This window comes from Globicephala melas, chromosome X (genome assembly GCF_963455315.2).
Source record: "Globicephala melas chromosome X, mGloMel1.2, whole genome shotgun sequence".
NCBI classification, from domain to species: Eukaryota; Metazoa; Chordata; class Mammalia; order Artiodactyla; family Delphinidae; genus Globicephala; species Globicephala melas.
This window is the reverse complement of record NC_083335.1, coordinates 115,378,494-115,405,668: the sequence shown is the minus strand read 5'-3', so window position 1 is coordinate 115,405,668 and position 27,175 is coordinate 115,378,494. Positions and strand designations below refer to the sequence as shown.

The 27,175-nt window shown below is 41.9% G+C and overlaps 1 protein-coding gene across 11 annotated transcripts in view; it reads left to right on the top strand.

Moving 5' to 3' along the window:
- Window positions 1-27,175, top strand: part of FRMPD4 (FERM and PDZ domain containing 4) — a 797,331-nt gene that overhangs the window by 414,158 nt on the left and 355,998 nt on the right. For 2 of the 11 annotated variants that reach the window (XM_060292299.1, XM_060292297.1), the window contains exon 2: window positions 21,457-21,495. The exons of 7 other annotated variants lie outside the window; for them this stretch is intronic. In XM_060292299.1, the coding sequence (XP_060148282.1) occupies window positions 21,457-21,495 (39 nt within the window). Of the gene's footprint in view, window positions 1-4,563; window positions 4,654-21,456; window positions 21,496-21,555; window positions 21,588-27,175 lie in introns of those variants that run through there. 2 more of the 11 variants (XM_060292304.2, XM_060292303.1) reach the window with 2 other exon arrangements.

The following is a 27,175-nucleotide window of genomic DNA, read 5'->3' as shown; positions in this document are numbered from 1 at the left end:
CGCAGAGCAACTAAGCCCATGTGCCACAACTATTGAAGCCCGCCTGCCTAGAGCCTGTGCTCTGCAACAAGAGAAGCCACCGCAATGAGAAGCCCGCACACCGCAACAAAGAGTAGCCCCCGCTCGCTGCAACTAGAGTAAGCCCGCATGCAGCAACAAAGACCCAACACAGCCAAAAATAAATAAATAAATGAATAATGAAACCCCCTTTCCTTTAGAGCAGGCCCTATTGACATTTTAAATAGAATTAAGGGCTGGATAATTATTGTGGGGACTGTCCTGTCTACTGTAGGATGTTGAACAGCATCCCTGACCTCTACCCCCTAGATACCAGTAATGTGTCCCCTTCCCAGCTGTGCCAATTAAAAATATTTCCAGACATTGCCACGTATCCCCGGGGGGTCATGATCATCATCCCTGGTTAAGAGTCATTGCTTTAGAGCAAAGGTTGCCCGTTAATGGTGTTCATATATTTATTATTTCCCTGAATTAATTAAATTTTCTCACCAAAAATACATGGGAGAGAAAGGCACTTACGTTAATATTAACTAGCTGCCACTAACTTAAGGACAGTAGCATTTAATGCTGAAGGCCAAAAAGAGTCAAAGCCACTCAACAATGCCCAAGAAAGGAAAATAACACGTTATTCTTTTACCAAGAAATTTTTGCTGTGAAAAAATGTCTTCTCTGTTAAACACTGTGCTTAATCATATACTAGTTTCACATTCTAGTACAAGTGTATCTCAGGTTGGATGGGTGGCACTGCCCTCTATCACTCAGTTCCCAGGGTATAAATGGACAGTCACTGAAGCAGTCAGTAATCAGACATTGAAGGCATAAAGGATTCAGTGAATTGTCCAGTAGTGATCAGTGAGGGCTGCACTCTGGGAAAATGCTCTGATAAATGTGACCAGCAGGTGGACCACAGTGTGTGAACTGGCCATTGCTGATGGGACACATTTTGATGAACACTGATATATATGATAAACACGTAATAAGAAATACTTTAAAGTTAAGAAAACTCATAGGCAGGCAAGATAAATATATATTTAAAGACATAATTGTGGGAGTAAGGGGGGAACTGAGGGAGAGGTAATTGTGGCAAAGAATTTGTGGAAAGATGGGGAATTGTGGGAGAAATGTGGAGCAGGATAAGGAATTGTGAAGACGTAGGGTCCTGGGGGAAGCACAGCGAATGGTGGGGGAGGAAAGGATTCTGGGAGAAAACAGGATTGTGGGAAAGGACAGAATTGTGCCACAGTGCAGAGAATTGTGGGAGACAAGAGGCTTGTGGGAAGCACAGGGAATTGTGGGAGACAGTGCAGGACTATGAGAGAGAAGATTGTGGGAGAGACAAGTAATTGTGGGAGGGAATGGAGGATTGTGGGAGAGAAGAGGAATTGTGGGAGAGAATGGAGGATTGTGGGAAAGAATGGAATTGTGGTAGAGAAGGAATTATGGGAAAGACAGGAATTGTGAGAGAGACAGGGAATCATGGGAGAGACGGAGTTGTGGGAAAGAACTGAGTATTGTGAGACAAAATGGCGTATTTGGGAGAGAAGTAAGGATTATAAGAGAGAAAGACTTGTGGGGAAAAATAGGAAATTTGGAGAGAAAATGGGTAATTTTATAAAAGTAAGGGTAATTGTCAGAATGAAAGGAAAGTACTAGGAGAGAAAGGAATTATGGGAGAGAATGGCAAAATCTGGGATAGAACTGGAATTGTGGGAGAAATGGAGATATCTGGGAGAGAACAGTGACTTATGTGAGAGAATAGAGAATTGTTAGATAGTACCAAGACTTTGGGGATAATAGACATTGTGTGAAAAAACCTGAGAATTATGGAAGGCAACAGAGGCTTATGGGAGAGAAATAGAATTGTGGGAGAGAAGGGAGAACTGTGGGCAACACAGGGAATTGTGGGAAAGAAGTGGGGATTGTGGGAGAGAAATGGAATTGTGGGACAGTGCAGTGAATTGTGGGAGAGAATGGAGAATTGTGGGACAGTTCAGGGAATTGTGGGAGATGAGAGGATTGTGGGAGACCCAGGGGATTGTGGGACCATACAGGGAATTGTGGGAGACAAGTGGATTGTGGTACAGTGTAGGGAATTATGGGAGATGAGATTGTGGGAGAGTATGGAGAATTGTGGGAGAGAATGGAGGATTGTTGGAGAGATGGAGGAATGTGAGAGAATTGTGGGATACAATAGTAAATTTGCAGAGAGAATGAGTAATTTCGTGAAAGAAGGAGTAATTGTGGGAGTGAAGAGAGAGTGGTGGGTGAGATAGGAGTTATGGGACATGGGAAATCCTGGAAGAGAAGAGAGAATTGGAAAGAACAGGATTGTAGTTGAGATGGTAAATTATGGGAGAGAATGGAGAATTGTGGGAAATGTGGGGGTTATGGGAGATAACAGAATTGTGGGAGAGATGCGGAATTGTGGGAAATAACAGGATTGTAGGAAAGAAGGAATCGATGGGAGAGAATGGAGGGTGGTGGGATAGAGTGGAGGATCTTGGGATGCAACAGGGAACTGTAGGAAAGAGCTGAGGATCATGGGAGAAAATAGAGCATTGAGGTGAAAAGAAAGCTTAGTGGGAGAGATAAGATACTGTGGAAGAGAAAAAGAATTGGCCCTTTGGGCTCTATCCCTCCTGTAGGGCCATGTCCCTCAGTTCTGGCCTTGTCACCTGTGCTCTGTCCTAACCAATGCTCTCTTGTGCTTTCCCCACCAGAGCTACTCCCCTGCCACTCCCCATAGGCCTACATGGCCGTACCCCTCTCGCCTGCCGGGCCAGGTATTGTTCCTGATGATAGGTCTGGAAAGTTGTGTTTCTCTGGCTAGAAATGACAAGTGAAGTAATGTACCTCAAGACAGTTCTCTATCCCAACACTCTCAACCTTAGTACTCTGGGTTATGATTAGGATTACTAGTCATATCAGTTTTTTTCTGGCCGCACCACATAACTTGCAGGCTCTTAGTTCCCCAACCAGGGATCGAACCCGTGCCTCCTGCAGTAGAAGCGTGGAGTCCTAACTACTGGACCACTAGGGAATTCCCAGGATTAGTTATTTCAGTTTTATTAAACAATCAAATATTCATGGGCCATGAGAAATGCAAAAACGAATAAACTATCATCTGTGCCCTCCAGGAAGTTTCAGTTGTGTAAGGCACAAATAGATGCATGTAGGAATGTGAATAAAATAGTATGAGAACACAGAATAAGGCAAGAATCACAAATAAGTGGATTTGGCAAGTCAATTATAAACTCTACAACAAAAGCAAAAGAAAGGAAAGGTTTCTCAAAGGAGGTAATTGAGGTAGACCTAGAACAATAGCAAAGATGTCTAAAAGTTAAAAAATGAAAGCTCCCAGTATTCAAGTTAAGGAAATAGTGTAAATACATACATAAAGAACAGAGGTAGGACGTGGCCCCCTTGCCAGGACTGGCTGGTAGAAGGGCTCAGAGGAGGATGGGGAGGGGGCGATAGTGTAGCTTCAGATCTTAGAAGCCAAACAGTTTGGATTTTCTGTCATAGGCCCTGGGGTGCTAATGAAGACTTCGATGTGGAAATGACCTCAATGTAAATGACAAGAAGGAGGACAAGTAAGGTGGAACAGCTCTCATGACGCTCAGTGTGCCTGTCGGACTGGCAGATCCTAGTGCGTCTAACCGCCAGGGGGCGCCAGTGAGGCTCTGGAGGCAGGAAGGAGAAGGGACAAGAATTACTAGAACAAATGAATGAAAGGGGAAGCAGGAAAAGGGGAGTTTGGCCATAATAGGCGACATGGACTTCATGCCACCCTTTCTGGACCTCAATTATTGTTTCCACTGGTGGAAGATCAGATCCACAGGGTCTTAACCCACAGTACTCTGGGACAGGTTTTGACTTGGAACAGAGTAATGGATTCCAGGACCACAAGGAACAGAAGAGATGAGCACGTCGGCTGCCTCTGTTCTCCTCACTATCCTGTGGGGCTCTCAACCTTAACGTGCCTCCTGCTGACCTCGCTCACTCCCTTCTCTCCCGCCCCTCCTGAATTCCGTGAGCAGAGTAGCAGTGTCTCCTTCCGCTCAGTTTTCCCGGGCTAGACATCCCTGTGGTCCTTGACTGCCTTCACGTCCACTTTCTCCAATCAGTAGCCAGGAGGCCCTGTAGATTCTGCCTCCTAAAGGTCTCTTGCTTCTGTCCCCACTTCTCCAGGCCAACTGCCCCTGTCACCACTGATGCACCGCCACCTCCTCCCTGACTCATTACCACTGGCTTATGGCTGGCATCTTGGCACCAGTCTGTCCCACACCATGCACTGTGCTGGTCCTCCAAGCACATCTGAGCGTGTCTCTCATTCTTGAAAACTTTAACTAGCCTGTCATTGGCCACCAGCTGAAGATCAAACTTCTTAGCAGAGTCTTTAAAAGCACTTATCATCTGGTCCACTCCTTCCCTCCAGCTTCCCACGAGCCCTCCACACCATCCGGGCTGCAGCCATCCCCAAACGATACACACACATTCTGTTCTCCGTCTCCACACAGGCTCTCCTTTGGTTTCTTTGGTTTCTCCTCCTCCCGTGGTGGTCTATCATGGCAGACTCAACCTGCGCATCAGCTTCCGCAGAGACTCTCACCAATGCTCCCCAGATACAATATGGTACCTGTAATTTCTTACAATAGTCTTGTACTTAGTTATGAAATTTGTTAGTTTTATACATTATCCTGGTCAAGGACACTTGTCCCTCTGGATAAAATGGTGCTGACCATACAGTAGATGCTCAGTGAATATATATTTAAGATCAAATTCACCTAACTTGTGAAATATCCCTAGTGAGAGCCAGACACCATGTCAGATAGTTAATAATAGAAGCTCGATTCGAGCCTTTCGGCCTTGGAGTAAAGTAGTAGATACTTAAGGATATGATAAATAAGTCAGGCTTTGTCATGTTAATTTAAATAAGGAGAAGCGTATCTGTAGTTTGTATCTGTGGGCTTTTCTCCCACATGTAGCAAAGTACTTCTTGTGTTATGGGAAAGCTCCCTGCCTTTACACAAGAGACCTACATTGAAGCAGCTGGAAAGAAGGAAAAAGGAAACGGTCCAGGACTAACCCATATCTCAGTCCCAAGATGACTGCTTTAGAGGAGAAAGCTGCCTGCTCCTCTGGGTTCTGGCAGCAGCACGTAGCCTGTGGTACAGTAACAGGAAGCTGCTGTGTGGGGATCATTCTGCCCTGGGCTGGTTTCCTTACATGTATCCACACCTTTAGCCCAGATTGAACTGCCTTGATAGTTTAGATGCAGCGTGGAAAGTTTCACTCTACTGTTTTACTTATGAATTCTCCTCACCGACATTTGTTTCATTTTTTTCTCAAGCTGGATGACTTATTAGGCAGTTAATAGATAATTTATTATTGTTGTTATTTATTGACTGCCTACTATGTGTCAGGCAGTATTTAAGCACATAGCATACAATATCTCATTTAATAATCACAAAATCTTAAGAGGAATCTCTGTTGTTAGCACCCTGTTAGAGGTCAAGAAATACTAAGTGAGATGTGCAAGAAGGGCTAGTCCTTAGCTCACTTGGAGGAGGCTGAGATGAAGAGTCCTGTACCCAGATGCCACTAACCCTTTTTTGAGCTTACCACGATGGTTCTTGCTTAGTGAATGTGGCTATTATTTGAAGAGCTTATTCAGTATAAAATCTTAGTTAAAAAACAGGGTTGAGGAAGGCCCCAAATTCTCGAGAAATTTTGTAAAACTTGCAATCAATTATGCTTATTTTCCAGCGGGGCCTTTGGGAACCATGCAATACATACAAAGCTACAAAAACTGAAATTTTCCATCAAAAATTATAACTTCATATTATTATATACAGCTGTTGGCACTTATCAAGTGCAGGGTTCAAGCAAGTGCAGTATGGTCAAGGGAATGTGCTGTGATAGAGACATTGTGTGTGCATTCTGACGAAAGGTTTCAAACTGTAATGTACTAAATGAGACGATGTTAGGGAAGGAGAGGGGCTCCACAGCCCCAGTGGGGACACAAGGAGGGGAGAGCCACCTTTCTCCCCTAATGGCATTTATTGGAATCAACTCATTGGTCCCAAGAGGAGGGTACTGCCAACATAGAGACTCTTTTTCTTAAGAATTTCAATCTTGTTACTCAATGTTAAAAGGAAAATGTTTATTCAAGAAGAATCTTTAAAGAGGATAAATCTGAGTATATAACTGTATTAAAAATTCAAGCAAAATCTTTTCCCACAAGCCTTAAATAAAAAAGCAAGATGAGAGTTTGATTTTAGGCTGGTCAGATAAAGTAAGTAGATGAAGGAAGGCAAAATGAATCAGTTATAATAATGATGTCATTGAGATTTAGTTGGAAATAAAGATCATAGGTTTGCTTGATTCTGTCTCATTAACCATCTTAATTAGAAGATAAATGAACTTATTGTAATATTAAATTCAGTAATATGAGTAAATAGTAAAATGATAATTATGAACTTAGGGTATGTTTGATGACTGTGAATATATATAAAAATATGATTGAACTCTCTCTTTTTTTTTTTTTTTTTTTTGCGGTACGTGGGCCTGTCACTGTTGTGGCCTTTCCCATTGCGGAGCGCAGGCTCAGTGGCCATGGCTCACGGGCCCAGCTGCTCCGCGGCATGTGGGATCTTCCCGGACCGGGGCACGAACCTGTGTCCCCTGCATCGGCAGGCGGACTCTCAACCACTGCGCCACCAGGGAAGCCCTGAACTCTTGTTTTAACCATTATCTTTAGGTGTTTTAAGTTACAATCTTTTAAGAAACATTTACACCTTTAACTGGTAACTTCTCCCTCTTCATTAGTTGGATTAGTGGAAATAACCCAAATAAAAAGAACAGTAATTGAAAAACAGAAACAGAGGAATTTGTAAATTGTTAAGTTAGGCTGATGGTGGCACTGTGGGGGAAACCTTCATAAAAATAGAGCTTTCAACAGCCAAAATGCTGTTGCCACCAGACAGGAAAACAGAGTTTAGAAAGAGGAAAGACTCAAGTCTAAGTAAAAGCTCACTTGCACAAGCGGTGTAAAAGGTTGAAGGCAAAGTCTGCGTTCTTTTCAACCATGAGGCCGACGTGTCCAAGTTGAGATCTTTCAAGGTAGACTGTGCACCCCTAACAAAGCAGCTTCCGAGCAGCAGCAAAGGCTGAACCCCATCATTGGTACCTAAGCAGATAATGAGAAAACTTGCTCCACCTACAGCTAGGTTTTCTTCAGAACATGACGTGTGACTTATTTATCTATATGTGTGAACAATAAAATTAATTATGCCAATTTACCAAGGTGTCAGTACCAAATACCTCCTATGTCCTCGGTGCTAAGTTGCTAATTCTAATCATGGGAAACGAAGACAGAATTTGGGGCCCATTACCTAAAAGCCTTGCAAAATTAAAATGATAACGCCAGGTTAAAATAGGGTCTCTACCTTCGCACTATTGACATTTGAGGCCTGTTGCCTCTTTGTTGTGGGAGCTTTGTTATCTGTCCAATACATTGTAGGATGTTTAGCAGCGTCCCTGACCTCTACCCACTAGATGGCTGGTACCCACCCCCCCCAAGTTGTGACAAGGAAAAATGCCTCCAGACACAGCTTAGTGTCCCTTGAGGAGCAGTTCTCATCCCGTAGATGAGAACCATTTCTTTATAGTAAGCCTGGAATAATACAGCTTATATTTTCCTTTTGGTCCCAAGAACTCTAAGTAAGAAAATAAGTCAGTGATGGGGCCACAGGGGTTGAATTGCCTGTCACTGTTCACTATCGTGGAGACAGAGCAGCCCCACTGTCTGCCTCTGCTCAGTGGAGCCGTTTTAAGGCAGCCCCTCTCATCACTCATTCACTCACTTGAGGCCGAAGCCACCCTGGGAAAATTTGTATTTTATAACCACATATAAAATGTAGATGCCTGTTGCATGATTTTGAATTTTGACTTGATGCATGTCATGTGAAATGAATTATTCATGTTGAAGGCATGGTACAGTCTACTGTAGAACAATGTGCCGTAGAGAACCGTATTAATTGGGTGACTATCAATAAAATACGAACAGTGTAGTTCAGTTCTTACTCTGCCGTTTTACCAGTTAGTTACAGCCCACTGCAAAATTATGGGTAAAGATGATTAGAAACTAGAAATGAGGAAACATGATTGATGGGAAAAATTCTTCACGCATCCTGACTTGAATACAACTCCTCATAGGAAAACAGCTTTTATAAGGATTTTTCTCTGGCTTTATGCACTGAAGTAGCATCATATGCACAGTTAACTTACTCAGATGTGGCTCTATTTAGTGAGGGGTCGGGCAGGTAGACGGGAGCGGGATAGGTGAAGATTTCACATTTTCCCCAGGATCCTGCCACCCAGTTTTCTACCAATTATCCTGTGCCCACAGGCAGGGCGGGAGGCAAACTCGAAACCTGCAGGTTAGCAAAGACTCTGGAAAGAATATTTGAATGACACTGCAATTTTCTCCACCATTGGACAGAGAAGTGAAGCGCCTTCTCAGGTGACAGGCAAGTGACCCCAGAGATATACTGACCAGGGAAGAATTAAAGGGAATCTGAAGCTTGCCCCCAGAGGGCAGTGGTGATGACAGCCTAAAGTCCTGTGTGGGCTCTTCATAAATGTGCTGAGCGTCGGAAGCAGCAAAGTACTTAAGTGATTTTATGGTTGAAATCTCTCCGTAGTTCTTTTAAGATTAAGGTATGCAAATTTCTGCACAGGGTTACTATGCAAAGCAGAGAAGACTATCTTAGGGGCAATTTTAAGAGACTCCAAGGATGACTAGATGCGAGCTTAACAACCTGATGGCCACCTCAGCTGGATCTCCACTTTATACTTGTGCAAGAGATTCTGGTCGTTAATTTTCAGACACAATCTGTGCTTCAAAAAATCCCCCTAAGCCTGACCCAGTAGAAGTTAGCTAATAATGTGTCACCATGGGTTCTAAATTGACAGCAGCTTTTTACAGAAATTCTTTCCACAACCAGAAATACTGATCTCATTTCTTGTTTGTCTCAGAAAGCTTTCCTCATGTGCTTTCTTTTTCCTCCAAGATTTTCTCGAAACAGTATTTCCGTGGATTATTTTATTCTTATCTATGTTTTTTCTCCAATGGACTGTGAGACCCTTGAGGGTAAAAGGTTTATAGTCTGTGGTCCCTACACCCCACACATCTCCCAGCACAGGGCCTCGCAGTGATCAGTATTTAGGCAAACAACAAGGGATGAATATTTATTATGAGAACACAGGCTGACTATAACTAGTGACCCTTTCTTGTTAATTGTTTTCTTTCTTTTATTGTGCCCACAAAAATTAATGTCTTTTAAAGCCCTGTTTTATTAAAATTAACCCCAAACTGAACGTCATCCAACTAATTTACTTCTTCTTGATTTGCCAAATTCTCCCACTGCTTAAGCGATTAAAGGATTAATCTAGGTGAGTGTTTACTTGCTGAACAGAATTCCAGAAACCCAAAAAAAGGGACGCCCTTAGGAACATGACACGAGTAGCATCAGCAGTCGGATTGAGAAAAGCAGTTGGCCTTCCATTCCATCCAGTTCTCCAGGTGATTCTTCCTGGAGAAGAAGTCTCTGTGGTCAGCACAACTATGCCACCGGGCATAGTTGCAGAATCTTCAAATGTCATGGGCTTCCACGATGGGAAATAGGATGTTTTTTCAAGGCTTCCTGGAGGAGCTGGCATTTTTATATGAGCCTAGAAGGTTGTGGACATTTTCCACAGGCATAAATGAACGTAGTAGGGAAGGGGCATCCAGCACCCAAGCCATTGCAGAAACAACGGCCCCGAGAGGGAAGGTAAGTAGGGGTGCTTGAGCAGTGGGGAGAGATTGAATTTGACTAAATGAACACAAACATGGGGGGCAAAGATGGGCTATAAAGCCTGGATGATGCATCAAATGCAGTAGCAGAGACCTGTGAATGGTAGAAAAAGGAGATTAGCTTTGTCTAGAAAGCCGATGAGACGCCATTGGCACTCACATACGTGCTGTGGAGTCATATAATGGGAGTGTTGATGTGATGTTAATTTATGGGCTTGTGCGAGAAGCAGTGATGGGGAGAGACTGGACGTCAGTGACCAAGAATAGGCCACCGCAGGCTTCGTGCATCATAGCCCTGAATTGTGAACAACTTAAATGTCCATCACAGTAAAATAGGTAAATACATTGTCATATAGGTAAATACAGGGTAGTCCACTGGGTGAGTGCACCACAGTGAAAAAGAATGCATCATCGCTACAGGCAACAGTTGGATGAATCTCACAGCCCAGTGCTCAGCAGCAGCCCAACAGGAATGATTCCGTTCATGTGAAGTTCAAAAACAGGCGAAACTAGTCTATAGTGTTAGTCATCAGAATGGTGTCTGCCTTTGGGAGGAGCACTGACTGAGAAGGGGCACGAGGGGGACCTCTAAGTTACCAGAAATAGTCTGCATACGTGAGTGTAGCCATATATGAAAATTCCTCAAACTGCATACTTAAGATCTGTGCACTTTGCTGCCTGTATGTTGTACCAAAGCAAAGCAAAACACCAAAAAACTAAACCCAAAAAACTAGGAGTAAACAAAAGAAACAAACAAAAAAGCCACTGTAATAGTTTCGTGGAAGGGAAGAGGGCCTGAACTAGAGGCCAATGAGAATAAGCGAGGGCTAAACGTGACAGCATTTAGGAGGTTGATGGAGCCCAGGGCTTGGAAAATGATTGGATGAGGACTCAGAGAAGGGAGAGGAATTAGAGAGGGCTCTGAAGTTTTCAAGGGCAGGTAAATGTAAGGTTCTGTGCTTGTGTGTGTGTGTGTTACTATAGTGACTAAAGTGGGGGTTGGTCATAGTGTGTGGGGTCGCATATAGTTAGGATGACCATTTGATTTTCAGTTGCATGGGGAGCCTTGGCAGAATTCACCTGGGCTCTGAGGTCTAGCATATTCTGGCGTGCTTCTGCTTCCTTTGCTCACACCTACAGAAATAAAAGGACTCCCTGGTGGTACTTAACATTCCAAGATCCTCTGCATCTCATTAACATCTACCTTGGATTCCATCCTACAGATCAACTCTTCACTCTGAGATAGTTAAACATATACAGTCTCACCACGGTCATTGCAAAGCTTACAAAGAAACCATTCTGTATCCAGAAGATTCTGCAGTCTGCAGTTATAGGAAACTTTGTCTTTTCAGGGTCATTATGACCGACAAATGTTGATGCTTGGTAGCTAACATTCAAAGGATACTTGGATTTCATTACTACGATCTCAGAAAGAGGTCATGAATAGGTGCTGTCCGTTCCTGTCTTTTTATTTCTTTGAGTCCAGTTGGGCCCTGGAGAAATGGGTTTGGCCTCCACACGTGGCCCATTGCCTGTGTTTGGGGTGTGTGCATTTGAATTGAACACAGTGAGTTCTTGAAGGAATGACTGTCCTGGCAGTAGTTTTGGCTTCCTGACGAACCAGCATGGAGTACCACGACAGACACTGCAGGGGTGGATGACAGAGAGCAGGCTTTCACAGGAAGGCAGCAGGCTGTCTAGGAAACAACTGGGGAAAATGTGCGCTCTTCAGAGCGGGACCCTGATCAAGGTTCACCAAAGCAGTGGAGGTGGCCCAGCAGCCATTTCGGCATTTGATAAGGAAGAGTGTTCAGATGCTTTAATTACATGAAGGTGCTTTGTTTTAATAAAAGTCTTTATTACATAACTGCCTAGCGACTTCCAGGGAGCCATCTTGGCATGCACCAGCTGCTGAAAGGGCCTTTTTCCCTGGCTGTTCACCAGTTGCCTGTGCATTTTATGTATGGCTGAGAAGGTCCCTTCCTGGATTCCCTCTATAGCAAACTTGTGCTGTAAAGGACCACATGGTAAACATGTTTTCTTTTGCGGGAAATGTGATCCCTGTTGCAGCTGTTCAACTCTGCCATCATAGTATGGCAGATGGCATAGACAACATACAAACAAATGAGCATGGCTGTGTTCCAACCAAACTTTATTTACAAAAACCAGGTGGCTGTGAGATTTTTGCCTGTGGGCCGTAGTTTGCCAGCCCTTGCTCTCAGGAACCTTTCATGCTCAGAGCCAAGCTCTGTTAGAGCCACTGTATATTGTTTTGCCTCTATGTGCTGCCACTGAATTCTGGAAACTTCATCTACATGAAGTTATCTCTGAGAGACACCTAGAAAGTCACTCTCACTGCTTAGAAATTAAAGTTTAAACCATTGAGGGAAAACTATAAAAAAATAAGGCCTGGAAATTCTCGAGGCCTAAGGTTTTTTTAGAAGAGTGGCACCAAATTACTTTAAAACTTTTTAAACTTTGTCACTACTTAATAGTAATTAAATCAGTTTTTTGAGGTGAGACATTGGCCTGTAAAGTTAAGCTGATTTGATCATTTGCTAAGCTGTGTACACCATGATGGTAGAGACCATCTTCTTAGCTAACCATTGTATACCTAGCTCCTGTCATAGGTGCACAATCAATATTTGTTGGATGAATTAAGGAATGGGGCATTCAGATATAATAGTCTGATATCTGAGAGTATTTTAGAAGCAAACCACCATAGTATTATTCCAGTGCACAAAACATGCTGTCCTTATATGATGCCTTGGAGCAGCCTACAGGCGGGACATCCTTGCATTGTGTCTGGTGTTCCAGATTTTCTCTGCTCTGTTGACAGTCTTGCTGATCCCCTTGGTGTAAGAGTTGCTGATTGGATCAGAAAGGACATCTGTGCTTGTGCAGGAGCAAACCTAACTGGTCTCCATAGATTGGATTCTGCTCATTTGTGTTCTGAGCGCTGCCCTCTCAGCCTAATGAGCTACACAATGTCAGCATAACTCCTTACTGGTCTTAATCCTAGGCAATCCCCTCAGTAAAAATGAAGGGAGAATGTTAAAAGTCAGAAACCATCAAGGTAGAAACCAGCCCAATTTTTTACCTTGCCTCCAATGAATAAATATCATTGTCATTAAAGAAATCAGTAGTTTTTCTTGAGGTATATCCAGCATAAAATAGCATTCATGTGGAGCAAAGGAGTTACTTCTTATAGAAGCAATACTGTCCCCAAGCTAACACAGCTAGGTTGACATAATTTAAGAAGTTGGTCATAATGGGTAACTATTTTCAACTTCAGTGGTAACATACCCTAATATAACCAGAAATCTTTATCTGCCCAGCAGGGAAGAAGATCAATAATTAGTTTAAAATTTCCACTCTCTTTCTGTTGGTAGGTAGATGTTCCTCTCTAGACTTTCCTACGCTTTATTTATCCTTGAACTTTTTTCTACTATCTTAAATTTTATGTTTCTTACGAGCAGCATAAAGTTGAATTTAAAAATATTTAATCTGATTTTATTTTAATGTGAGCATTTCTTTCATATATATTTAATGTGTTTATATTAAAATACTTATCTTGAAAAGATATTTATGTACATAGATTTAAATCTACCATCTTATTCTATGCTTTCTGTTTGTCTCAATGATTCCATGTTCCATGTCCATTTTTTCTTGCCCTTTTTTTCTCCTTTTTTTGTTAGGGGCAGGATCTGGGCCTACCAAGGTAAGGCCCTTAATGATCCTATCTTTCTGTATATCCACTGCCATGATGGCCGGGTATGGGTGTGACACTCCAGTGCTATCCATTTTCAGGACTAGTTGATTTGGCAGGTTTCTTTCCTTTCAGTGATTACTGTAGAAAATAAAACATGACTTGTTAGCTATCAAAGTCTATCAAAGTTAACTAATACTTTCATTCTCCTCCCACAGAATAAAAAAATATTTAAACTCCATTTGCTTGCTGCCTCAGTTATAAATGTATATGCTGTTGTAGTTGTGTATTTTAATTTATCCCACAAGATGAATTTTACTTGATGCAGTTAGTGTTTGTTTAGTTACCCAAATATTTACTACTTTATATGCTTTTCTTTCTTCCCTGCATCTTAGAAATTTCCTCTGGCATCTTCTCTCTCTCTTTTACCCAGTTGAAGTACATGCTATAGAATTTCATTTAGAGTGGTTCTGTTGATGCTAATCTATTTTTATTTGTCTAAAAATGTATTTATTTTGCTTTTATTCATGAAGGCTATTTTTGTTGGGTTTATTATTCTAGGTTGGCATTTATTTTCTCTCAGTTCATTAGGAGTATTATTCTTCTGTCTTGTGACTTACATCGTTGTTGAGAAGTCAGCTCTAAGTCTAAATATAATTCTTTTGAAGACAGTCTCTTTTACTGTTTATCTTGTAGAATATATGCGTTTGTAGATGTGCATTTGATTTATTTTATCCTTTTCAGTAATTTTTGGGGACGTCTTAAAACTGTGGACTATTGTCTTTTATCAGAGTAAAATATTCTCAGACTTTTTTTTTGAATATTGTTTCTGCTCAATACTCTATAGTAAATGCAGGTTAGGTTCTCTAACTGGATCCTCTGTATCTTTTACCCTTTCTTTTGTGTTTACCAACATGTTGTCTCTCTGTGCTGCATTCTGGATAATTTCTTCAAATCTATCTTCCGGTTCACTAATTCTTTCGTCAGCTCTGTCTGGTCTTCTGTTAAACCTGTCCGTTGAGTTTTTATATTGTTATTTATATAATTTCTATTTGTTTCTTTTCCAAATCTCCTCCATTGCTTTTTATAGTTTCCTGTTCCTTGTAGATTTAAGATGATGCTTTTTTTGGTTTCCACTTTTTCGGTTGTTTTCATACAGAGAACTGACATAAATAATTAAACTTTTCATTACTAGAAACTGGATTACCTTCCTTTAGCCATTCTTTCCCCTTTTTGGAAGACAGTGTCCTGAAATTCTAGATTTCATTATCCTAATCACAGACCCCCTGCAATTATAAATTACCTCTTTTAAGAGACTGAATATTTTCTTACGGTGGGCTCTCTCTGCAAACTGATACCATCCCTGCTTTTACTACGAAGTGGAATAGCAGGCCAAGAAACCAACAGCAATAATTTAATATGCACCCATGGTGCAATAGGAGGACAAAAAGTGGAAGCCCAGAGCCTTGGCAGGGGATTTCAGAGAAGATTCTTTGGGGGAATGATGGGTGATGGATGGATGAGGACACCCAGTAGAACGTGTCCCTAAAGAAGAGGGAAAGACTAAGTCTGGAAAATCATTGTTTTTTGGATGAGGTAGAGGAAGAGGGGCCAAGAGGAGACTGAGAAGTAATATTTAAAAATAGAGCTATTTAAAAGTAGAGCTGTTGACATCCGGGGAAGGAGGGGCAAATTTCAAATTTGAGAAAATGAAGACTGGAACAGGTAATACAATCAGGCAGTTTGGTGGTCATTGATGACCTATGAAAGAACAATTTCAGAAATAATAAATAGAAATCAGGACTTCTGGGGTCTGGTAGTAACATAACAGGATTTATAGTTTAAGAAATGGAGCCATGAGATAGGGCCTTGAGGAGATTACAGCAGGGGTTGTTGAACTATGGCTTGCAGGCCAAGTCTAGTCCACTTCCTGTTTTGTAAATAGTTTTATTGGAATGTAGCCATGCCCATTTCTTTTTAACGTATTGTCTACAGAAAAGTTGAATAGTTGGAACAGAGACTGTATGACACACAAACTTGAAAATATTTACAATCTGGCCCTTCGCAGAAAATGTTTGTTGACCCCGGAACCACACAGTTTTTGCTTGTTTCTTTGCAGTAGTACAGAGGAGCACATTTTAGGCCAATTCGAAGGGAGGAGTGGAGGAGAAAGGCTGAAGGTCATAGTAGGAGAGTGGCTAATTGATGAGGACGTTTCCCAAGGAATTGGATCTGAAAGCTGGTGGAAAGATTAGCTTTCAAGGAGTTGGGATTTGCTCTGAGTCACTATAAGGCAAGAGAGAACAGAGAATGATTATATCTACCAGAACTTTGAATTGAGAATTCAGTGATCAAAGAACTCATGATCAAAGTTTCAGAGATCTTTTTTCTCTTTGTAATGTAAAATATCCAGGAAGTTGAAAAACCCCAACTCTTTGAAAGGGTAAGGTTTTGTGTGTTCTTTCTTCCATTTCTTTCATCTTTATAACCAACTCCATTTAATTTCCTGAGGGGTGGATAGTTTCATTTTCATTGTGTAAATCTAGTTCCTGACTTGAGCCTTTCACTATTTTTTTTAAAAATAAATTTATTTTATTTATTTATTTTTGGATCTGTTGGGTCTTCATTGCTGCACGCGGGCTTTCTCTACTTGCGGCAAGCGGGGGCTACTCTTTGTTGTGGTGCACAGGCTTCTCATTGCAGTAGTTTCTCTTGTTGCAGAGCACAGGCTCTAGGCGTGTGGGCTTCAGTAGTTGCAGCATGCAGGCGCAGTAGTTGTGGCACACGGGCTCTAGAGCGCAGGCTCAGTAGTTGTGGCACACGGGCTTAGTTGCTCCACAGCATGTGGGATCTTCCCAGACCAGGGCTCGAACCTGTGTCCCCTGCATTGGCTGGTGGATTCTTAACCACTGTGCCACCAGGGAAGTCCCCCTTTCACTATTTTTAATTTCTATTTTTTCATTCTAAGTGGAGTTAACCGCCTCCCCGCCACAAATTTTTCAAAATTTCTCTGTCTTTAAGAGTTAAAGTGGAGCTTTTCCAAAATTGAATGTAATGAGTGTAGTGAAAATGTAAATGCATTAAACTACAAAATGGAAATAAGGACCAGAGAATGAAATGTTGTATATGTAAATGATGTTAAAGCTCCTGTAGGGTTCAAATTTGTCGAATATTGGTGGAATTCAGGTAAAACCCAAGACCTTAAAACTTAACTCTCGGTATCAGAAAGCTCAGAGTGTTTACTCAGTGAACTAATTATTGATTGCCTTCTATCAGTTAGGCATGGAGAAATGTATAAATCTGAGATACTCTCTTCAAGAAGTTTAGAGTGAACAGGGAGGAAATAACTGAATGAATTCCACCAGAGGTAATAAGGGCAGTGATATAAGAGAACTCTGGGTGCCTTGGATATACAAAAGATGGGCATTAAAACCAGCTTGGAGTTATCAAGCAGGCTTCCTGGAGAAGGTGGGTCTAAATTGTCTTAAGCTGTGGTTTGCAAACTTTAGGGCACCTAAGAATCACTTGGAGACCTTGACAAAAATATGTATTTCCAGACTCTTCCTCCCGGAACTTCTAAATCAGTTTTGGGAGTGAGGCTGAGGATTCTGTGCAGTGGCCTGGTGGTCTGTGGAACCTACACCGAGCAAGCAGGCTGTGAAGGATACGTAGAATTTACTCAGCGGTACTCAAGATAATGTCCCGTTGGATGCTCAGAACATAAAAATGTCAATTTCAAGTGTGCCTATAGTTGCTTTGGGAAAATCTGAGGTTATGAACATTGAGTGCTTATGGTTTATGTATGTTTCATGACTTTTTAAAAAACTTGGTAGTATACTCGTTAGGCCTGTGTGTCTCTCTCCATCCTGAATGTGGTGCTGGTCCACTTAAGAGACAAGTGACTGGGGACAGCATGATTAGAGAGGGACTCTAATTAGTGACACAGCTAACACCGTGAAAGCAGTGGCATCTGCTACCATTGCTAAATATAATTGCTAGAGAAAAGTTTATAAATATTCATTTAAATGTATTTCTCAAAGGCTCATGTTTGGAACCACAGCTGCTGGGTTGCCTAAAGAAACACAAATGCACCACAATTAGTGCATTCTTAAAGGAAAAAAAAAAGCTTTATCCTTAATATGCAGGCATTGAGTAAATACCATGGATCAGCCATTTCTATAGCTAACATTTTGCATGTCATGTTTATTAGACGGTGTTACTACTTTAGATATTCAGTAGTTTCTCTGATTATGGCTTTCTCAATTTAACAGTTATAAATTTAACTTGTGTCGAGTGACTAATATACTATTTAATGTCTTGTGTGATTATGTTTTGAGTTTGCTTGCCAGAAAATTTGTCTGAAGACTGTTAAAATGAATTTCATGTTCTTACAAAGAGAAATCTGGAAAACCCATTTCATTTTAATATTGCAAGCAAATGGGGTTTTGTGATAAAAAGTTTTTTGGGTTAACCTTCTATTTTGTTGTTTTGAAAAGAACGTAGTAATAATTATCCATTGACATACTTGAGCCAGTATGTGTACAAATATGAACTAAATGACAGCATTTCAGTGACAGGCTCATACTGTAGGGGAGGAGAAATTCTTTCTCCTTCTGTCCTCCCAGGTTCTCTAGCTGGGGCCCTGAAAATGGGCCTGACAAAAGACAGATTAACAAGAGAAAAGCACACACATTTATTTAATATAAGTTTTACTTGTCATGATTGCCTTCCTAAGGAAATGAAGACTGAAAGAAACAGTTAAACATATGCATGTTTTCTTTTCAAAAAATTTTTTTGGCTGCTTCGGGTCTTTGTTGCAGCGTGCAGGCTTCTTTAGTTGTGGCGTGTGGGTTTTTCTGTCTCTGGATGTGGCGTGCAGGCTTAGTTGCCTCGCAGCAAGCATGCTGGATCTTAGTTCCCCGACCAGGGATTGAAGCCGTGTCCCCTGCATTAGAAGGCGGATTCTTTACCACTGGACCACCAGGGAAGTCCCAAACATATGCATTTTAATAGTTGTTCCCCCTTATCATCGTTTTTTTTTTTTTTTTTTTTTTTTTTTTGCAGTATGTCGGCCTCTCACCGTTGTGGCCTCTCCCGCTGTGGAGCACAGGCTCCGGACGCGCAGGCCCGACGGCCATGGCTCTCGGGCCCAGCCGCTCCGCGGCATGTGAGATCCTACCAGACGGGGGCACAAAGCCGTGTCCCCCGCAATGGCAGGCGGACTCTCAACCACTGCGCCACCAGGGAAGCGCTTATCATCGGTTTTGCTTTCTGTGGCTTTACCTACCTGTGGTCAGCCGAGGCCGGAAAATATTAAATGGAAAATTCCAGAAATAAACAATTCATAAGTTTTAGAGTGCGTGCCATTCTGAGTAGTGTGATGAAATCTCGCGTGGTGAAATCTCGCGTGATGAAATCTCGCGATACAGCTCTGTTTCCCCAGGGATATGAATCGTCCGTTTGTCCAGCGAGTCCCGCCCAGTAGTTACTTAGTGGCAGAAGTTATCACCTGTCGCAGTGTCGCAGTGCTGTGTTCAAGAGGCCCTGATTTTACTTAATTCTGGCCCCAAAGTGCCAGAGGAGTGATGCTGGTGATTCGGAAATGCCAGAGAGAAGCCCTGAAGTGCTTCCTTTAAGTGAAAAGGTGAAAGTTCTCGACTCAATAAGGAAAGAAAAATATCAGATGCTCAGATAGCTCAGACCTCTGGTAAGAACACATCTTCTCCCCGTGACATTGTGAAGAAGGAAAATGAAATCTGTGCTGGTTTTGCTGTCGCACCTCAAACTGCAAAGTTAACAGCCGCAGTGCGTAAGCGCTTGGTTACGAAGGAAACGGCATTCAGTTTGTACGGTGATATATATATATATATATATATATTTTTGCGGTACGCGGGCCTCTCACTGTTGTGGCCTCTCCCGTTGCGGAGCGCAGGCTCCGGACGCGCAGGCTCAGCGGCCACGGCTCACGGGCCCAGCCGCTCCGCGGCATGTGGGATCTTACCGGACCGGGGCACGAACGTGCGTCCCCTGCATCGGCAGGCGGGCTCTCAACCACTGCGCCACCAGGCAAGCCCTCAAATTACTTTTATTACAGTATACTGTTATTTTCTATTTTATTATTAGTTACTGTTAGTTTCTTTCTGTGCCGAATTTATAAATTAAACTTTATTATCAGTATGTATGTATAGGGAAAACCATAGTACGTATAAGGTTCTGTGTTCTACAAGGTTTCAGGCATCTACTGGGTTCTTGGATCACATCCCTTGTGGATAAGGGGGTGTACTGTACTAGGTTTGCTGAGGAGTGGAAAGTCGTGGAAAAACATGGTAGGAGAAAAGTGTGTGAACTGTGGGTTGTCAACTAGAGGAAACTTAGCAAGGCCTCTGCGTTCATATTCCTCTCAGTGACCCTTGGTCTTAGGACATTAGGATGTTTCTTTCCTCGGGTATGGGGAGGGCATCTCTCCCTTGAGGGTCTTATGGCCTGCCTTAGGGGAAGAGGGAGAGGGGTCATAGGGTCCTTCTTGCACCTGCTGTTTCTCAGATTCCTTCAGCTAAGATACCCAATATGCCAAGGTGCCCTGTTTTGAGTAGCGTGCCCTATTTTGGGTAGTGCGTTCTGAATCCCACCACTATCATCACATATCTTGAACTTGGTGGATTTGTGGGAGGGAACATAGGAAAGACCAAGAGGCAGTGAGCAACCTGTGAAAAACAGCTGGTGATCATTAGGGGATTTCTAGGTGTCCCGAGAATAAGAAGGGCAGGGCATGGATTAAAAATGCGCAGATTCTCGAGGGTAAAGTAAGGTAAGCCACATTAGAGGCCCGAGCAAGGCCTAAGGTGGAATTCACAATGGACAGATGAGAATGAGAACTAGGTACCAGCAAACCAAATGTTGTCATGTGGGCTTGATACTTAGACGAGGTTTGGCCAAAGAATGTTTGTGCCTGTGAGTGGTTCTCAGTGGGTTGGTACTTTTGCCCCTCAGGGAGTATTTGGCAATGTCTGGGGACATTTTTGGTTGTCACAAAACGGGAGCGGGGGGCGGGGGGAGGACAATCGGCATGCAGTGGACAGAGACCAGGGATGCTCCTAAACATCCTATATTGCACAGGACAGCTCCCACTACAAAGAACTGTCTGGCCCAAAATATCAATTGTGCTGAGTGTGAAATGCTGCTCTCCTTAGCCAAAGGAGCTGACAGGGGACAAGGGTGGTATTGAAGGTAAACACAGACCTTAAATGACAAATCAGGTTTAGTAAACTGGGTGAATTTTTAAAATGTGATTCTTGTAGTGATTCAAAGAGGTAGGTACCATTATCATTCCTGTTTACAAGGGAGAAAACTTGGCACAGAGAATTTAATTACCTCACCCAAGGTAACACAGTTGGTAGGTGGTGGTGCTTTTATATACATTGAAATATATGGGGTTTGACTCCTATATAAACACTTTCTTAACTGATACAGTAGTGAGGGAAAGTTTTCTAGGAAGGAAGAAACAAACCCGCTCAAGTCCCACTCCCGCAATAACCAAATATTAAGGCCAGGCTTGGTGAACCTGAGTGACAGCAATACAGCCTAAACATTACATGTCTGTGCCCCACCTAAAATGGGTGAATAGTTATAATTTGTGTACATCTCCAGATTTCTTAAAGAGCAACATCTTGGGTGGTAATTGGATGATATAAATTCTGGAGAGAAAGATAAAATTAAAAATATTCTAAACCATAGAGTGTTTCAAGTTGATATAACCATAAGTTTTATTAAACTCAATTGAAAACTTGATTATATTATTGATTTTTTATCAAACATAATGAGTTTTGTTGATGTTTTTCACATTTTCCTTTTCTTCTCATTATTTTAGATCCTCTTCTGAAATGCATCCCTTCACAAGGGTATCCAGGTAAATCCACTGTGTGGTGTGCTTGCTTTCAGCATTACGAGTACCGTAAAAATCCTCCAGGGTTCTATGGCATTCTTTTTTACATTACAAAGGTCGGTTTAAAGTCAGGAATATAACCGCTAGAATGCAGCGATCACACTGTCTGATTTTGAAGTAAAAATCTTTTATAGTTACGGGGATCATCATTGAAAATGGCATGCATGGTTTAGCATTTTTCAGTGTTACTAAAATCGTTGAAATTTATATTCAATGAAGAGTGTTTAGTTCTGATTTAATGAACTTCCTATTGCCGTTTTAAGATCTGAATATAGAAGCCATTTGAATTTTAAGGTCTTTGATGACTGCGTAAATTGTATTGAAAGTAAATGGCAAAGACTTACTGTCTTGTCGCTAATATGAAACATATTTCCTTCATGCTATTTTGTTCTAGTAAGAACATAGGGGAAATTGTCAAGAATGTTTAGGTGAATGACATGACTTAAAAATTATAATTTTCGGGGTCTCTTTTGACTGTCTTTTCTGGAAAAGTCTGAGTTATTTGGGGTGAGAATGCGATGAATCTGGTTAATTACCAAGTGTTAAAGTAAGTTTCCCTAAAGCATAAACTGCCTTGTTAGAGCAGAGGCCAAATGAGAGCTGGCTTTCCTTTCACTGTCCTGACTGACTGATGTAGTGGGTGCCTTAGAGTCCTAGAGGCTGAGAAGCTTTCTGGTTGATGTGCAGTGTTGGCCAGTGGTGTAGAAAAGAGGGTGCTGGTGCGCTTTCTGTGTGCTGACCGTCCTTCCCAGGCCCTTTAACACTGCCTTCTGGGGCCCTGGTCTCCAAAGCACTGGCAGGTGCACCATGCTGATCCAGGTGTGGAGCTTGATATTTGCTTTTTATCTTAAACAAAATATGAAACTTTTGTACCATACAATGTACAGTTTGATGTCAGAATGCTCATTTTGGTGTATAGCATGTGAGCACATTTCATGTGCGATCATGTATCTGGAAGGAAGTGTGAAAGTTTTATAACGTGGAGGGGTTGTCACCTGTACTCTTGCTCCTTCTTTTTCTTTCTCCTTTTTTTTTTGGCTCTCAGTGTTTTGCAACATGTTGTCGGTGACATCCTGTAGGACATCAGTACTGTGCCTAGCTTATTTAAAGCATACCTTCAAATAGTAGACTCTTTACCGTCCTTGGTAATGAGATGGCACCTGGATGTGAACATCTTGATGTATGTAGAGGCGAAACACTTACCTCATTGCAAAACACTTCTTAAAGGTGTTGTCAAAATTAAAAATATTCTTTATATGTTACAAAAATTCTTTTCAGATATGACAAGAGGGTGTTAATGGTATGCTATCTAATAGATCCTTCTGAGACATAAACATACTTTGTTATTTCAAAATAAAAATTTAAACACTGAGCAAGCAGTTAACTGCTTTTCAAGAGAAACATGTTTTAAAATGCAGGACCATTTTGCAAAGGGACGTTTGTCAGTGTTTCCATTGTTATATATTCTTAAGTGAATATATTGTCTCTGAAAAACATGAGTGTTACCTATCATCACCCATAGATGAATGCTTAAAATTCTTGGAAATAGAGTTTTCTAACCTGCTTAAAAAGCTTCCAGAGTTAAGGTTTTAGTGGGCTCTGAACTCATGTATTTAAAATGTGAAAATTGACACATTCCCATTAGTTTCCAGGACAACTGATCGTTGCCACGGAAGGTGGACATTTACTGTCACAGGTTCAACAAAAATGATTCCCTGGTTGGTGTGAGTGGGTTGCAAACTGAGATTCATGGGTTGGAAAACTCAGCCAGTCAACATTTGGGTCAACATCTCCCTGTGAAGTTTTTCTTTCAGTCTGAGAGCCGCCGATCCCAGTTTAGCAGTGAACTTCGAGCCAGACCTTCAGATTGCTGTATCATAGTGTGTGAAACCAAGATTTTCAAAATTAATTAAGCATATTAAAACAAATTGCTCTCTGTAAAAAAATATTAACAGGAATGGTTCCACAGGAGCACCTTCTGTACTATTAATAATCAAACACACAGTTAACCATACATTTACTTTGTCCATTGAAAATTTTCATTTGTGTGTTTTATGATGTATATAACATACTAGCACCATGAGACACATAGATAATTGAGCACCGTCTAGGTCAGGGGTCAGCAGAGTAGGGCTCAAGTGCCCAATCTGGCCCCGTGTCCATTTACATATTATCTAAGGCTGCTTTTGTGTGGCAAATGCAGAGTTGAGTGGTTTCAACAGAAGGTCCTGCAAAGCCAAAAGTACTTACTATCTGGCCTTTTACAGGCAAAGTTTGTGGACCCTTGGTGTAGGCAATAAGGCAACAATGGAAAAGAGGTGTCTCCTGCCCTGTCTTCAGTCAGTAATAGCTTTGGGAATGCCTTACAGCACTGGTTCTCAGATGCGGCTGTGCACTGTGTTAGTGTTGAGAGTTTCAACAAATACTGATGCCTGGACCCGCCCCTAGGGATTCTGCTGTAATTAGTATGGATTGGGGCCTGGACACCAGGAATCTTCTGTGCAGCCAAGTTTGAGAACCACTGCCTTCTGGTGCTGGACACTCCTGATGGGAAGGAGTTTCTCTGCAGCTGGAGCTGCCCCCAAGTAGCTTCACAGCAACCCTTCTTGCCTGCACGTCTGGCTAAGTAATGCTTGAGGCGAGCTGTCCCCACACGTAGTAGGAAGATGGCAGGCTTGGGAATAGCAGCCCATAGTCAAACCTTAAATGTCCTCAGGGCTATGGCAAGAAGAAATGAGATCGGTGCTGCAAAAGTGCCTTGATTGGAGAACCAATCATTTGGAGAGACTTGGGTGAAATGTAAAACCCAAGGGCTTCTGTTGTCTCTGTTTTCAGTGCTTTCCTTGGCCCACTGGTGCCTGTTTTTATCACTGAACAAAGAAAGTCTATTGGCAAGTCTCCTGGTAGTTATCTTCTATGCAAATGTTAATGGAAGATGATCGGAAGTTCTAGAAGTTTTGCCATGGTGGATTTTCTTTTCCTACATGGTTTAGGAACTGAGGATTATTTCAGTAATAATCCTATTTCTGAATGTTTGCCACATAATGTTATTTTGCAGTTCCGTCCATGGCTGTCGTTGTAAACACTGTTTATAGAACCTTTATCAGCATTTGCCTCTGGAACTTATAAAGCGAAACCACTGGTGTTTTTTTTCTAGCTTAATAGAGTTGCACATGTGGAGTATTTGGAAGATAGCAGTTTACATCCTATAAAATGGCTTGCGAGTCTAAAGCCCTTTTAGCCATTTGAAATGATTGATTAGTTAATTCACACAGCCAGGTACTGTTCTCATTTTCCAAATGAGGGAAATGAGGCAAAAAAGAGGACAGGGGACTTCTTCAAGGCCATGAAGCAAGGTAGGAGCAACTGAGAACTGGATCTCAAGGTTCCTGGTTCCCCAGGCTGAACCTTCCCATCACTGCTTTCCCCCACCTCAAGGCAGTGATAACGCCGCCTGCATCTCCATCCTCCCAGAATGCAAACACTGTCAGCAGGTGCTTGTAGTAAAACACAGGACCAGATCACTGTTACTGCCTTGAGGAAAACTCCTTCAAACTTTATTATTATATTTTGCTTGGAATGGCATAAATGCAAATAGATCCATTGAGAAACAGACGTTTTGCTTTTTAAAATTAAACCAGGACCCCAGGTAGGTAATGTAACCTACACAGCAGTTAGGAATTAATTCCACCAGTGTTTTATAGGGTAAGGTGATAACCAGCAGTGTGTTTTCTAAATGGTTTGATTTACCATGTGATTCTGCTGTTTATTTCATTTAGAAGGCTTTTAAAAGAGGTACTTCAAAACCTTGATTAGCCGCAAGACGAGGAAAATAGAAGTGTACCCAACTTAATAGTACCTGGAAAGAATAAAGTGATGGAAAAAACCCTTATTAGTAGTTTATTAAAAATTTTAATTTCCAGACTAAATACCAACAGAGAATCTCTTTCTGTACAATGTAATCATGTTTAATATTCACGGCAGTGACCCTGAGGGGGAAGCGAGACACTCAATTATCAAACAAGGTTCACTTCTCTATATATACCTTTTAAGGCAGCAGAATAAAATTTTTTTTTCTTTTTTTTTTTTTCTTTTTTTTTTTTTTGCGGTACGCGGGCCTCTCACTGTTGTGGCCTCTCCCGTTGCGGAGCACAGGCTCCGGACGCGCAGGCTCAGCGGCCATGGCTCACAGGCCCAGACGCTCCGTGGCACGTGGGATCTTCCCGGCCCGGGGCACGAACCCGTGTCCCCTGCATCTCTTTTTTTTTTTAACATTTTTATTGGAGTATAATTGCTTTACAATGGTGTGTTAGTTTCTGCTTTATAACAAAGTGAATCAGTTATACATATACATATATCCCCATATCTCTTCCCTCTTGCATCTCCCTCCCTCCCACCCTTCCTATCGCACCCCTCTAGGTGGTCACAAAGCACCGAGCTGATCTCCCTGTGCTATGCGACTGCTTCCCACTAGCTATCTGTTCTACACTTGGCACTGTATATATGTCGATATATATACTACCACTCTCTCACTTTGTCCCAGCGCACCCGTCCCCCTCCCCGTGTCCTCAAGTCCATTCTCTAGTAGGTCTGCATCTTTATTCCCGTCTTGCCCCTAGGTTCTTCATGACCATTTTTTTTTTTTACATTCCATATATATGTGTTAGCATACGGTATTTGTTTTTCTCTTTCTGACTGACTTCATTCTGTATGACAGACTCTAGGTCCATCTACCTTACTACAAATAAATCAATTTTGTTTCTTTTTATGGCTGAGTAATATTCCATTGTATATATGTGCCACATCTTCTTTATCCGTTCATCTGTCGATGGACACTTAGGTTGCTTCCATGTCCTGGCTATTGTAAATAGCTGCAGTGAACATTGTGGTACATGACTCTTTTTTGAATTATAGTTTTCTCAGGATATATGCCCAGTAGTGGGATTGCTGGGTCATATGGTAGTTCTATTTGTAGTTTTTTAAGGAACCTCCATACTGTTCTCCATAGTGGTTTTATCAATTTACATTCCCACCGACAGTGCAAGAGGGTTCCCTTTTCTCCACACCCTCTCCAGCATTTATTGTTTGTAGATTTTTTGATGATGGCCATTCTGACCGGTGTGAGATGATATCGCATTGTAGTTTTTTTTTTTTTTTTTTTTTTTTGCCATACGCGGGCCTCTCACTTCCGTGGCCTCTTCCGTTGCGGAGCACAGGCTCCCAGCCGCTCTGCGGCACGTGGGATCCTCCCGGACCGGGGCACGAACCCGCGTCCCCGGCATCGGCAGGCGGACTCTCAACCACTGCGCCACCAGGGAAGCCCCCGCATTGTAGTTTTGATTTGCATTTCTCTAATGATGTTGAGCATTCTTTCATGTGTTTGTTGGCAATCTGTATATCTTCTTTGGAGAAATGTCCATTTAGGGCTTCTGCCCATTTCTGGATTGGGTTATTTGTTTTATTGATATTGAGCTGCATGAGCTGCTTGTAAATTTTGGAGATTAATTCTTTGTCAGTTGCTTCATTTGCAAATATTTTCTCCCATTCTGAGGGTTGTCTTTTCATCTTGTTTGTGGTTTCCTTTGCTGTGCAAAAGCTTTGAAGTTTCCTTAGGTCCCATTTGTTTATTTTTGTTTTTATTTCC